Raw genomic sequence first — 12,110 nt, forward strand, 5'->3', positions numbered from 1 at the left:
GTTGAAATGGAAGGTGTCTGTCCACCGCATCTCCCCCACAGAACCAAACGGGATCATTCTGTCTCAATAGGAGATCAGTGATTGTCATGAATGTCTGGCATTCTGAGAAGCTGTCAGACAGAACAGAGATATGCTGTGGGCTATAATCATGTCTACAACTAGAAATCTAGCTGACCTCAATATGATTTACATTGAAAACAAATTTGGCAAATATGTATGGCCAGCCGTGGCATCCAACTGTTCTGTTTCACTACTGTTTGATCTACAAACAATGCTCATTCTGAGGATGAAACGTTGCTAGTTTTTTTTTAGACATAACAGGAGAAGATCCAGCATCCAGTCAAACTGCAGTCATATTTCAATAACCCACACAAACAGTGCTTTATTTCTGAGTTGGTGTGAATAGGTTTGGTTGGGGTCAGGTGGGACTACCTGTCCACACTGGTCTCCTGCAGGCGGTTGTTCATAATGGCGAATGCACCCACCCCCCCAGAGAAGCCATTGTGGCGAGGAACGTGGCTCTGCCTAGGGCCCTGCTGGGCCGTCTCACACAGCTGCTTCTGCAGCAGTGCCAAAGACACCTTATTGGACGCTGTGAAGTCATTCACCGAAATCATCTCCCCAGAGAGACGCCGGCCCCCAGCGACCCCGTCCACCCCCGCTCCGGCGTCCGTCTCGCTGTCGCACACTGTCTCCACCGAGCCGTCCGTGTAGCGATGTCGCCCTGTGGGGACTTGGGACGGGGTGGGCTGCACGGCGTTGCGTTTGAAGTGCTGCTGGCGGAGTCGTGCAGGTGGAGGCCTCAAGCCAGAGTGTTTTTTATGGAGACAGGGGCAGCAGACCCGCCTGCGGAGGCCTCTCTTAGGGCACGAGCAGGGACAGCGTCGGCCTGGACAAGCCAGCCGGGCCAGGATCCAGTTGAGAGTCTGTTTGATGATGATGGAGATGACGTTGAAGAGCGAGTAGATGCAGCACACGCCCATGAGGATGAAGAGGCAGTTGCCCAGGCGATAGGCTTCCTGGGCCTCATAGTGCTCCCTTTGGCTGCTCACCAGGTCCCCGAAGCCGATGGTGCTGAAGGCCACGAAGCAGAAGTACAGGGAGTCCATGTAGCTCCAGTCCTCCATGGAGCAGTACAGAGAGGAGGCGCTGCAGGCGATCAGCACAGACGCCACCCCCAGGATCAGCATCACGTAATAGACAGAGGGCTTCCAGCCCTCCAGACTGTCCTCCTCACTGCGGGGCTCCTCGGCCCCTGACACAGCCCCCAACCCCGAGCGCCTCATCCTCCGCTCGTGGCACCAACGCATGATGTAGGCCAGCATGGTGATGATCCTCTCCAGGAAGAGGTTGAAGAAGAGGATGGTGGCGGCACAGCCGATGAGGCCGTAGAAGATCAGGAATATCTTACCAGGGATGGTAGCTGGGGTGTTCATACCAAAGCCTGGTGGGAAAGAGTACAAAAGAGAAGGGTCAATGTGAAAATTGTTTGTCAATTAAGTGCCCTTACAGTTGTTCTTAATTAGCACTACATGTCGAGATGACAAAAGACGTGGAGATATTAGCATCGATATTGATATTAGCATTTTGGCTTCATGCTATGAATGTAGCTGATATTAGTGAGGGATAATCATTTCACAGTACTGGGTACTTCCAAATTATGTTAACATAAACTAAAAATAAGGGAGACTGAATGAGTCATGAAAACAGGAGTTTAGGGAGGTGAAGGGATGAGATGGCAATCCTGTTGTCTGTTAAAAATGGGGGCATTGTTCAGTCATGAGTAGTGATCACATTGAAAAAGTCATAGTAAAGCACATCAACCTCACATGCAAACATTTAATTGAAATTAAACTAATTTGACAATAGTGTCTAACCGATCATCCAGCTAATCCCCGTAGCCTCCTCTCTTCTCTCTTCACCCCCATCATCTACTCAATACATCCTCTACATTATACTGTGTATCTGTTGAGACAGTTGTGTTCGGATGTTTGCATCTACATGACAACAAAGAACTGCATCTAAAATAGCCTGACTCTGACCCTCAAGGAGAGCAGCTGTCCAACTCACCGATGGTGGACACCACCGTGCCGACAAAGTAGAAGGCTCCAGAGAAGTCCCAGCGGGGCCTAAGAGCATCCACTCTGATCCCGGCCCCGTTGGCCTCTTCATACTGGCGCAGCAGCGAGTGCAGGGCTCCCAGGCTCACCCGGTGGCTCAGGGTAAAGTTGGCCAGCTGCTGGTCCCAGAGGAGGCGGGCGCGGAGCTCAGAGGGGCGCTCTAGGGCGGAGAACACAGCTGCCCCACACAGCAGATAGAGCAAGATGAGCCCTGCCAGCAGGCAGAAGCGGGCATTGTCCTCATTGAGGGGCAGGGGGCAGCAGCCACCATCCCGTTTACGAGCCATGAGTGCAGCTGGCCCGGCACAGATACACGAACCACCGCACTAACATACACTGCCTGTCTGAGCCCGCCTTATTAACGCCACTCAGATCACTCACTACACATACATTACACACACCAAACTACCACACACACACACACAACACGCTTAACAAGCCCTAATGTGCTAAAGCAAACTGGGTACCCACACAGAGAACCTACACACAGCTGGCCCCCAAGGCCAGGGGACGTTGATGGTTGGTCCATCCAGAGCTCTCTCAATGTGGTGTAATGTCCTGAGTCGTCATTCACGTTCCTTATGAGTTCCGAATCTGATGAACAGTTTCACAGATTGTCAGCTGTGTGATGATGTGCCCACTGATAGAAGAGAACTCCTGACTGTTTGGTCACTGTGTAAGACTCTGGAATCCTGCACTGGTCTGTGAACAAGATATCGGTACCATTGGGCAATTCATTTGGTATTGACATTGTTTCCAATCAACAAGTGCAAATCATTTTTCCATCTTTTCTCAAAATGTGTATATGAATTTACTGATATCTGTCGTGTAAAGTAAACCCATCATGAACCACTAGAGCTCTTTACTATGCCTGAAAATCAAAAACATCACAAAAGCCTACACTTCTCATAATTTAAATGTTCATAAGGCTCTTTGATAATTAATATCATATATTATCTGAAATATAAAGAGAGAAAAAACATACCTGATTTTATATATCTTGATTAATCCGATGATTCCACAATTTATTCAAATTGTTTTTGCCCATCGTCATGGTGAGACTTGATCTGCGGTTCCAGGTAGCCTACCTGCGCTGGGTACACATTTCCAAGGATCTGATGATCAGTGACCATGGAGATGGGGGAGATGTGGAGAAGCAATCTGATCCGTAAATGTTTCCATCACAGACTTAAATATATTCGTTGTTTAAGTGTGTGTGTGTGTGAGAGAAAGTGAGAGAGAGAGAGGCAGGGAGCGAGAGAGAGAAGCAGGAAGAGAGAGAGAGAGAGAGAGAGAGAGAGAGAGAGAGAGAGAGAGAGAGCAGAGAGAAAGAGACAGGGAGAGACAGGGAGAGAGAGAGAGGCAAAGAGAGATAGGCAGGGAGAGAGAGAGGCGGAGAGAGAGAGGCGGAGAGAGAGAGAGAGAGAGAGAGAGAGAGAGAGAGAGAAAAGAGGCAGAGAGAAAGAGACAGGGAGAGACAGTGAGAGAGAGAGAGGCAAAGAGAGATAGGCAGGGAGAGAGAGAGGCGGAGAGAGAGAGAGAGAGAGAGAGAGAGAGAGAGAGAGAGAGAGATGGGGGGGGGCAGGGAGAGGCAGGGTGAGATCAGAGGGATAAAACCCATGTGTGCAAGCATACCTTGATTGGTGTAATAATCATTTCTTGATTTTAGAAGCTTTTCTATTCAGGTCCTCCAACCTGTAATCAACATTCAATCTAACATTTCCTCCTCACTGGGCAGTGAGACTGGTGGTCTTCAATATATTATTGATATGCAAATATCTAAACTGATTAAAACACTGGATCTGGACTGTAAACTGATTAAAACACAACGACTTCTTATTCAACAGCTCAATTCCTTTTAGAGAAAGTTTTGCATGGTATTTATCCCTGCAACATCTGATTGCAAATGTGGCGTTTGAAGTGGTTCACAGCTTATTGATGATACTCTTATCAGGAGTTTACCAAGTGATTAACTAAGTATATTTTTCAGACAACCAACATACAATGTATGTTCTCCTCTCTCCTTCGTTTCTGTCCCAAATGCCTCAGGTATAAGTCCTCTCTGTTGTAGGTTGTGTGGGAAGGATGGCTTTGTTCTCTTTTGTGTTTGTCTGTCTGCCTTTAATCTTGGATGAGGGCTGAGGGGTACTAGAGGGGCATGGCTTCATGCAAGGACACTGGAGCACTGAGTGTCCAGGTGCAGAAGAAAGAGGCCATGCATGAAAGAGTGACACCTGCATTTACACCTGCAAAATACACTTCTTCTAGTGATTTCAGATCACATATCAGTGTGTGTAGTCAAGCCATTTTTAAGAGCATATGATGTTTAGTGCTGTAGTCTTGTGTTCATTAGCCTTTTTTAAGAGGATATGATGTTGAGTGCTGTAGTCTTGTGTTCATTAGCCTTTTTTAAGAGCATATGATGTTGAGTGCTGTAGTCTTGTGTTCATTAGCCTTTTTTAAGAGCATATGATGTTTAGTGCTGTAGTCTTGTGTTCATGCTGCTCTTCAATTTTTCATGTAGCACTTACCACACGTATCATGCATTGTGCTATGGACAGAATGAAACATGGCAATGTCCCTAAATCACAACCCACTCTTTATCTTTTGGCAAAAACCTGATGTATGAAGTCTAGGTCATACGAATGAAGACATGAGTTATCTTGTGTTCAATAATTTGCCTAAAAAGCAACAGAACAGTCTCCCTTTAAATCAGTGGTGTAAAGCACTTAAAAATACTTAAGTACTACTTAAGTAGTGTTTTGGGGTATCTGTACTTTACTATTTATATTCTTAAGAACTTTTACATTTTATTCCACTACATTCCTAAAGAAAATAATGTACTTTCTACTCTATACATTTTCCCTGACAACAGTACTCATCACATTTTGAATACTTAGCAGGACAGGAAAATGGTCCAAATCATGCACATATCAAGAAAACATCTCTGGTCAAATGCTTCATTTGTAAATGATGAGTGTTGCAGTGTGCCCCTGGCTATCCATAAATTAAAAAACACAAGAAAATCATGTAGTCTGGTATGCTTAATACAGCATTTTTAATGTGCACGTTTTGGTTTTTCCCCTAACACTACACAGCTGATTCAAATGATCAAAGCTTGATGATAAGTTTATTATTTTAATCAGTTGTGTAGTGTTAGGGCAAAAAAATTAAACGTGCACAGAGTTTGTGAAACCTTGTAAGGAATTTAAAATCATTATACGTTTACCTTTGATAATTAAGTATACTTCAGCATTTACATTTAAAACAAAATATTTTTTTACTTTTACTCAAGTAGTATTTTACTGAGTTTCACTTTACCTTGTCATTTGGCAATTGGGTACTTTCTCCACCACTGCTTTTAATATACATTCATTACAATAATTAAAATAAGGCAATAGGTATCATATTAGAAAATAGACAAAGACAACATACAATGGATAGACAATTATCTACCTTAAATAAGGCTATATACACTGAGTGTACAAAACGTTAGGAACACTTTCCTAATATTAAGTTGCACCCTCTTTTGCAGTCACAACAGCCTCAATTCATCAGGACATGGACTCTACAAGGTGTCGAGAGCGTTCCACAGGAATACTGGCCCATGTTGACCCCAATGCTTCCCACAGTTATCTCAAGTTGATTGGATTCTTGATACACACAGGAAACTGTTGAGTGTGAAAAACAAAGCAGCGTTGCAGTTCTTGACACACTCAAACCGGTGCACCTGGCACCTACTACCATACCCTGTTCAAAGGCACTTAAGTCTTTTGTCTTGCCCATTCACCCTCTAAATGGCACACATACACAATCCATGTCTCAAGGCTTAACATCCTTATTTCAAAAGTCTCCTCCCCTTCATCTACACTGATTGAAGTGGATTTAACAGGTGACATCAATAAGGGATCATAGCTTCCACCTGGATTCACCTGGTCAGTCTGTCATGAAAAGAGCAGGTGTTCCTATACAGTGTTACACAGTCAATTAACTAATCCAGGGATGGGCAACTTTGATGGGGGTGGGGGGCCACAAAAAAATCTGAATTCATCATGAGGTGCCACAGTTTTACAGCTAATTTCCTGCAATTCTACACATTTTGCCATAGGGTGGAGAGAATTGTTTGCCGTTTTTAATATGATATCCTAGTGAGATTACTAACAAAGTAATTCAACCATGATAAATTTAGAGGAGGGGAGGTGGGGATTGATCTGGGGGACATTAAAGGGGCCACCAGTTGCCCATCCCTGAACTAAATAGACCAGAGCCAGCTGCTAATACATTGGTGCCTTCGAGACAACCCGTTAAGCAGACCAGAACTGACCATTTTCTCAATGGTAAACGGCATCTTTCATTTGTCCACCATCTTTGCTTCTGCATTTAGTTCATGTGCTGAGATCTACCCATATTACCGCCACCTAGCGGCTAAAGCGAGAGCCTTACATATTGAGCTGTCAAGATTATGACCTAATCTCAAATGGACCCCTAGGGAGAATCTGAATTGCATTTCCTCCTCATGTCCTCTCTCCTCACACCCCTCTGACCTTCTCCTCCAATGGGTTTTGAGAATGAGGTGAGGAGAGAGGACAGGAGGAGTCAAGGAAATGCAATTGAGATATCCCCCTATAGTAAACCCTACACTTGAGATCTGAGAGGATTTAACAGGTGCAACTAATATGCTAATAGCTGCACCTTGCCCTCTCATATGCTAGGTTGAAGTTTCACCATATTGCTTATACCAACCAAATCATTTCAGATTTCCACAAGTGCATAGGGACTTGGGTCAAGGGTTCCATTTGGGATTGGGCTGTTAGCTTGAGCTACTTTCTGGTTCTGACAGTAATATCTAAATTACTCAGGCATTTCTAATTTGTGTGATGCCACCTGTGAGTGGAAGGTAGCCTAGCAGTTAGAGCGTGGGGCCCGCTACTGAAACGTCACTGGTTTGAATACCCAAGACAACAGGGTGAAAAACCTGTCGATGTGCCCTTAAGCAAGGCACTTAACCCTAATTTGCTCCAGGGGCGCCATACTACTATGGCTGACCCTATAAAACAACATATTTCACTTCACCTATCTGGTGTATGTGACAATTCATGTTTATTTACCGTACAATTCATAAGCATTATATAATGGCATTACTTGACCTCTTGTGACACGTAAGCATATACTAGTATTAGCTAGACTTAAAATAGTCAAATTCACTTCTCATACTGATGATATCATCTTTAATCCAAAACACTCAACAGGTTAATGTAGCTAGACGAAAGTATTTTACAACAATGACCAGAGCAACTGGTCTGCTCAACCCAACTGGCCAGTTTTCAAATGTTCATCCTCATCAGTGGTGTCCACCTCTCTGACAGAGGACAATAGTGCTGTCATACAGTTCAGATCCATGGCCATTGCTTAGGACAATGACTGCACTTACTCAGCTGCAGATTGAAAGGAGTAGTAATCTGACAAGTGAATGATTAATGTAATTACATAGCGGATGCCCACGTATCCAGTTAGAGGTAGCGACAACAGAGGCTGTAGAGAAGGAAATGGTTTTGGTCATCTCTCTACTTTGGGTTTGGAGAAAGTTCCTAGTTGCTTTGTGTTCACATCTTTCAGCTGGTCTAGCTGTCTCTGTCCACGCCGGTAAAGATATTCTATGTGCATGACATCAGTCTTCTTGATGCTGGAGTTCTCTCGGAACTCATCCCGGATCCTGGGTAGAAAGCCTGGCTTGTCCTGGCCAGCACGCAGGAACTGGCGGAACAGAGACAACACCTGTTTCTGCAGCTTACTGTGGCGTGCCATGGTGTGGAACACAGGGCAACAGCAACACAGATGACCAGGGAAGACGACCTACCAGAAGACAGAGAATGAAGCAGCCTCACCGTCACAACACATGCATCAGGGTGTAGATGAAGTGTCTCCTACACCTATGGGAGAAAGACATCATAGTGGCTGGTGAAACAATGATATCTGGCCATGTTAGTTGTCATTATATTATCTTATGGTTATAGGTGTGTTTCTGAAGATTTGATTAGCCTCATGATGATAGCCTATGAAACCAATATCCCTGATGATAAATAAACTCAGAATAGTCAGGGACCGGAACTCATCCCAGGCAGTGGACAGTAACGTTACAGGAACAGTATTATATTAGTGAGTCACATCAATAAAACTTCTAGCTTGTCGCTAACCTACACAAACCACAAAGTTGAACACTTTACAAGACATTCCACATACAGGCTGATACTAAAACTATGGTTTAAAGTCATGTAGCTATATACTAGCTAGCTAGTCGAATTTACTGGGCTAGAACTGCTAGCTAGCTAACCAGCAAACTAACCTACCTTGACAGTCAGTGTCAACTTCGAAAATATAGTAACTTTGCCTGTATTTGATAGTGAAATGCGTTTCATATCAAGTGTGAAACTCCCGTTAATAACCTATTTACCACTTAAACCGTTTGAGGAACATATTGCTTAAACACTAGCTAGCTAACACAGCACGACCTTTATGATAACTCATGTTAGCTATGTATCAAAGACAGTATAGTATAAAGATAGGCCAGAACTGCTTCCCCCTATCAGACTTCTAGGCGATGTCACGGCGACATTTGCTAGCTAAACTCATGCGTACAAATACGTCATGTGCAGACGGGTCATTCCTCTCTTGCGGTGCCATGTGGACCTCAACACTTTTGGAGAAAAAAAACAATATATATATATTTTAAATAGTATTCTAAGAGAAAATTGGCATGTTTGACTTTCAGAAAAACAAATTGGTCAAACTCAGGCACTTACAAAAATATTGGGTGCATTTTCCAATTTGTTAGGCGCATAATCCTAACTGGGTGGAACCTAACAGGGTGGGAATTTTGAGCCTAAATTAGCCATAGCTCTGTGAGTGAGCAAGATTGAGCTGGCAAGCAAAATGGTGAACACTTGAACAGGATTTTAACTTCTCTATCAAACATATTTACATTTTCTCCATAATTTAGCCTAACATCGTGGACATTTATGAGTGGGACATACAGACTAACAACTGAGTGTTTATATTTATTTAGTTTTGCAAAATAGTTTTCCCACCAAAGAAATTACCACACATCCTAAATGTGGTGTCATTGTAGGAAGGGGTTGTTTTCTTAAATGGAGAATTTCAACAAACTAACAGGGAAAGTGATCAGGGAAAATCTTAAAATAATAAATACAATAATTATGAAAAATACTTTATTGATGAAAGAGACTTTAACTAGGACTACAACATAATGAATAAAGATTTTAAAATGTGTATTATTTTATGGCATATTTATTGTGTAAGTAGATAACTGGGGACATGGCAAAAACGCCAACATCCACTGACAAAAAAACTTGCATAAAACTCCCTTTCAGGATCCATATTTGGATGTTTTTTAAGGTTAAGGACACCTGACCTTATATTTAAAGCCTTCTGGAATCCACATATTACACTAAATAAGAACTGATATTTCCTGGGGACAGAAAAGGTACCGAAAAGTAGGAATGACCCAGACCGTCAAATCAAAGGCCATATAAAGTTGTTTTTGATGAAGATGAAAACGTGTCAGTTTGTCACTTTCATGAGGTTGGCGTAATAACGTTAAGCTCGTTGATGCATTGGCTCAAATCCACGTTGTGCCTTTAGATTTCGAGAAAAGGAACAACTAATTTTTCACTTCTCAAACCCCGGCCTGGGCTGATTTTCCCAAAAGCATCGTAGCACTAAAATTATCTTTCGTTTATTTAGTTTCAATGGAATTAAGATGGTTATTGCTACGATACCTTTGCGAAACCCAGGCCTAGTCTGTTTCGCAAGCGTTCCCGGAAGTTTCACGATGTTGCGCCTCTGAGTTTAGAAACTCTGTGGATAAATGTTTATATTACGAAAGCCAAAGGCGACGGAGCTGTTATGATGGGTGCTAGTTACACTGCCCTCTACTGGCTTGGATGTCTCACCTCACAATTACGTTGTCAGTTTAGTACAGGTTCAAACGTTGGGGTGAACTTAACATGTTTCAACAAATTTCTCACACATGAAATTAAACAAATCAAACAAGTTTATAATCTTTATTTAGGAAAACATTCTGTGTGGAATTCTATGCAAGCAATCATTCATTTCATATACATTTTTCATACAGTTCAATAATAACACAAACATAATTAAAATATGAGTCGATGTCAGAAAGTAGTGCAATACAATATTGGGTTGAGGTTTGAGGTACAGAATAGCCTCAATCAATCTTTCACATAGGAGATGGCATGACTCCAATGGAAGCCTATTGTGCATGAACCATTCTGAGTGTTTTGTTTCTTCCGGCAAAACAATTATAGGACATGTTGGCTAGCAGAAATAGACTGTCAGCCAGGCTATGTAACAACACTGTGACAGTTACAGCATCCATTCACACAGTCTGGTTCATTCAGTATAATAATGTTGTCACTGAGTTCGCTGTAGCAAGTATTGCGCATTAAATAGTTTCTTATTATGCATTATTAGATTCTGCTGGCTGACATCATGTGAAAGCCATTGATTGTTGTGCTACAATAGTGGATGCATACAGTACACAATAATCATACTTTTCAATTGAGTTATTATCGCTTTTTGACCAGTTAACTGGTGGATGCGACTCTTTCAGTATACAAATAATATGTGACACATTGGCACTGAACATAGTATTACTTCTAGATAAATATCTCTACATATCGTAATGCTCAATATACAAAGTCATCCCAATACATTTGATTCATCTTTATCTTCATCCTAATATATAGTACATGTATTTCAACAAACAGAGTTGGAACTGTTGGGTCTATGTAATATCGGAAGCATAACTTCGTATTACTTGCATAAGCTACTAGAAGATACTTCAGAAAGTATTCATACCTTACATAATGACAAATTTGAGCAAATGTATTGAAAATGAAATACAGAAATATCTAATTTACATAACAATTCACACCCGAGTCAATACTTTGCAGAAGCACCTTTGGCAGCGATTACAGCTGTCTTTCTTACCCAGTCTTTCTGGGTAAGTCTCTAAGAGCTTTGCACTCATGGATTGTATTATATTTAAAGTGGGGCAAAAAAGTATTTAGTCAGCCACCAATTGTGCAAGTTCTCCCACTTAAAAAAGATGAGAGGCCTGTAATTTTCATCAACTATGAGAGACAAAATGAGAAAAAAAATCCAGAAAATCACATTGTAGGATTTTTAATGAATTTATTTGCAAATTATGGTGGAAAATAAGTATTTGGTCACCTACAAACAAGCAAGATTTCTGGCTCTCACAGACCTGTAACTTCTTCTTTAAGAGGCTCCTCTGTCCTCCACTCGTTACCTGTATTAATGGCACCTGTTTGAACTTGTTATCAGTATAAAAGACACCTGTCCACAACCTCAAACAGTCACACTCCAAACTCCACTATGGCCAAGACCAGAGCTGTCAAAGGACACCAGAAACAAAATTGTAGACCTGCACTAGGCTGGGAAGACTGAATCTGCTATAGGTAAGCAGCTTGGTTTGAAGAAATCAACTGTGGGAGCAATTATTAGGAAATGGAAGACATACAAGACCACTGATAATCTCCCTCAATCTGGGGCTCCACGCAAGATCTCACCCCGTGGGGTCAAAATGATCACAAGAACGGTGAGCAAAAATCCCAGAACCACACAGGGGGACCTAGTGAATGACCTGCAGAGAGCTGGGACCAAAGTAACAAAGCCTACCATCAGTAACACACTACGCCGCCAGGGACTCAAATCCTGCAGTGCCAGATGTGTCCCCCTGCTTAAGCCAGTACATGTCCAGGCCCGTCTGAAGTTTGCTAGAGAGCATTTGGATGATCCAGAAGAAGATTGGGAGAATGTCATATGGTCAGATGAAACCAAAATATAACTTTTTGGTAAAAACTCAACTCGTCGTGTTTGGAGGACAAAGAATGCTGAGTTGCATCCAAAGAACACCATACCTACTGT

At 42.4% G+C, this 12,110-nt stretch overlaps 1 protein-coding gene across 1 annotated transcript; it reads right to left on the reverse strand.

The window, feature by feature from the left end:
- Positions 1–428: 428 nt before the first annotated feature.
- Positions 429–2,407, reverse strand: LOC139419531 (potassium channel, subfamily K, member 12 like). The gene is made up of 3 exons (XM_071169491.1): positions 2,071–2,407; positions 843–1,444; positions 429–776 (listed from the first exon to the last, which is right to left on the reverse strand). The coding sequence occupies exons 1-3, from the start codon at positions 2,405–2,407 to the stop codon at positions 429–431; spliced, it is 1,287 nt and encodes a 428-aa protein (XP_071025592.1).
- Positions 2,408–12,110: the final 9,703 nt, after the last annotated feature.

The sequence above is a fragment of the Oncorhynchus clarkii genome, chromosome 10, assembly GCF_045791955.1.
Source record: "Oncorhynchus clarkii lewisi isolate Uvic-CL-2024 chromosome 10, UVic_Ocla_1.0, whole genome shotgun sequence".
NCBI classification, from domain to species: Eukaryota; Metazoa; Chordata; class Actinopteri; order Salmoniformes; family Salmonidae; genus Oncorhynchus; species Oncorhynchus clarkii.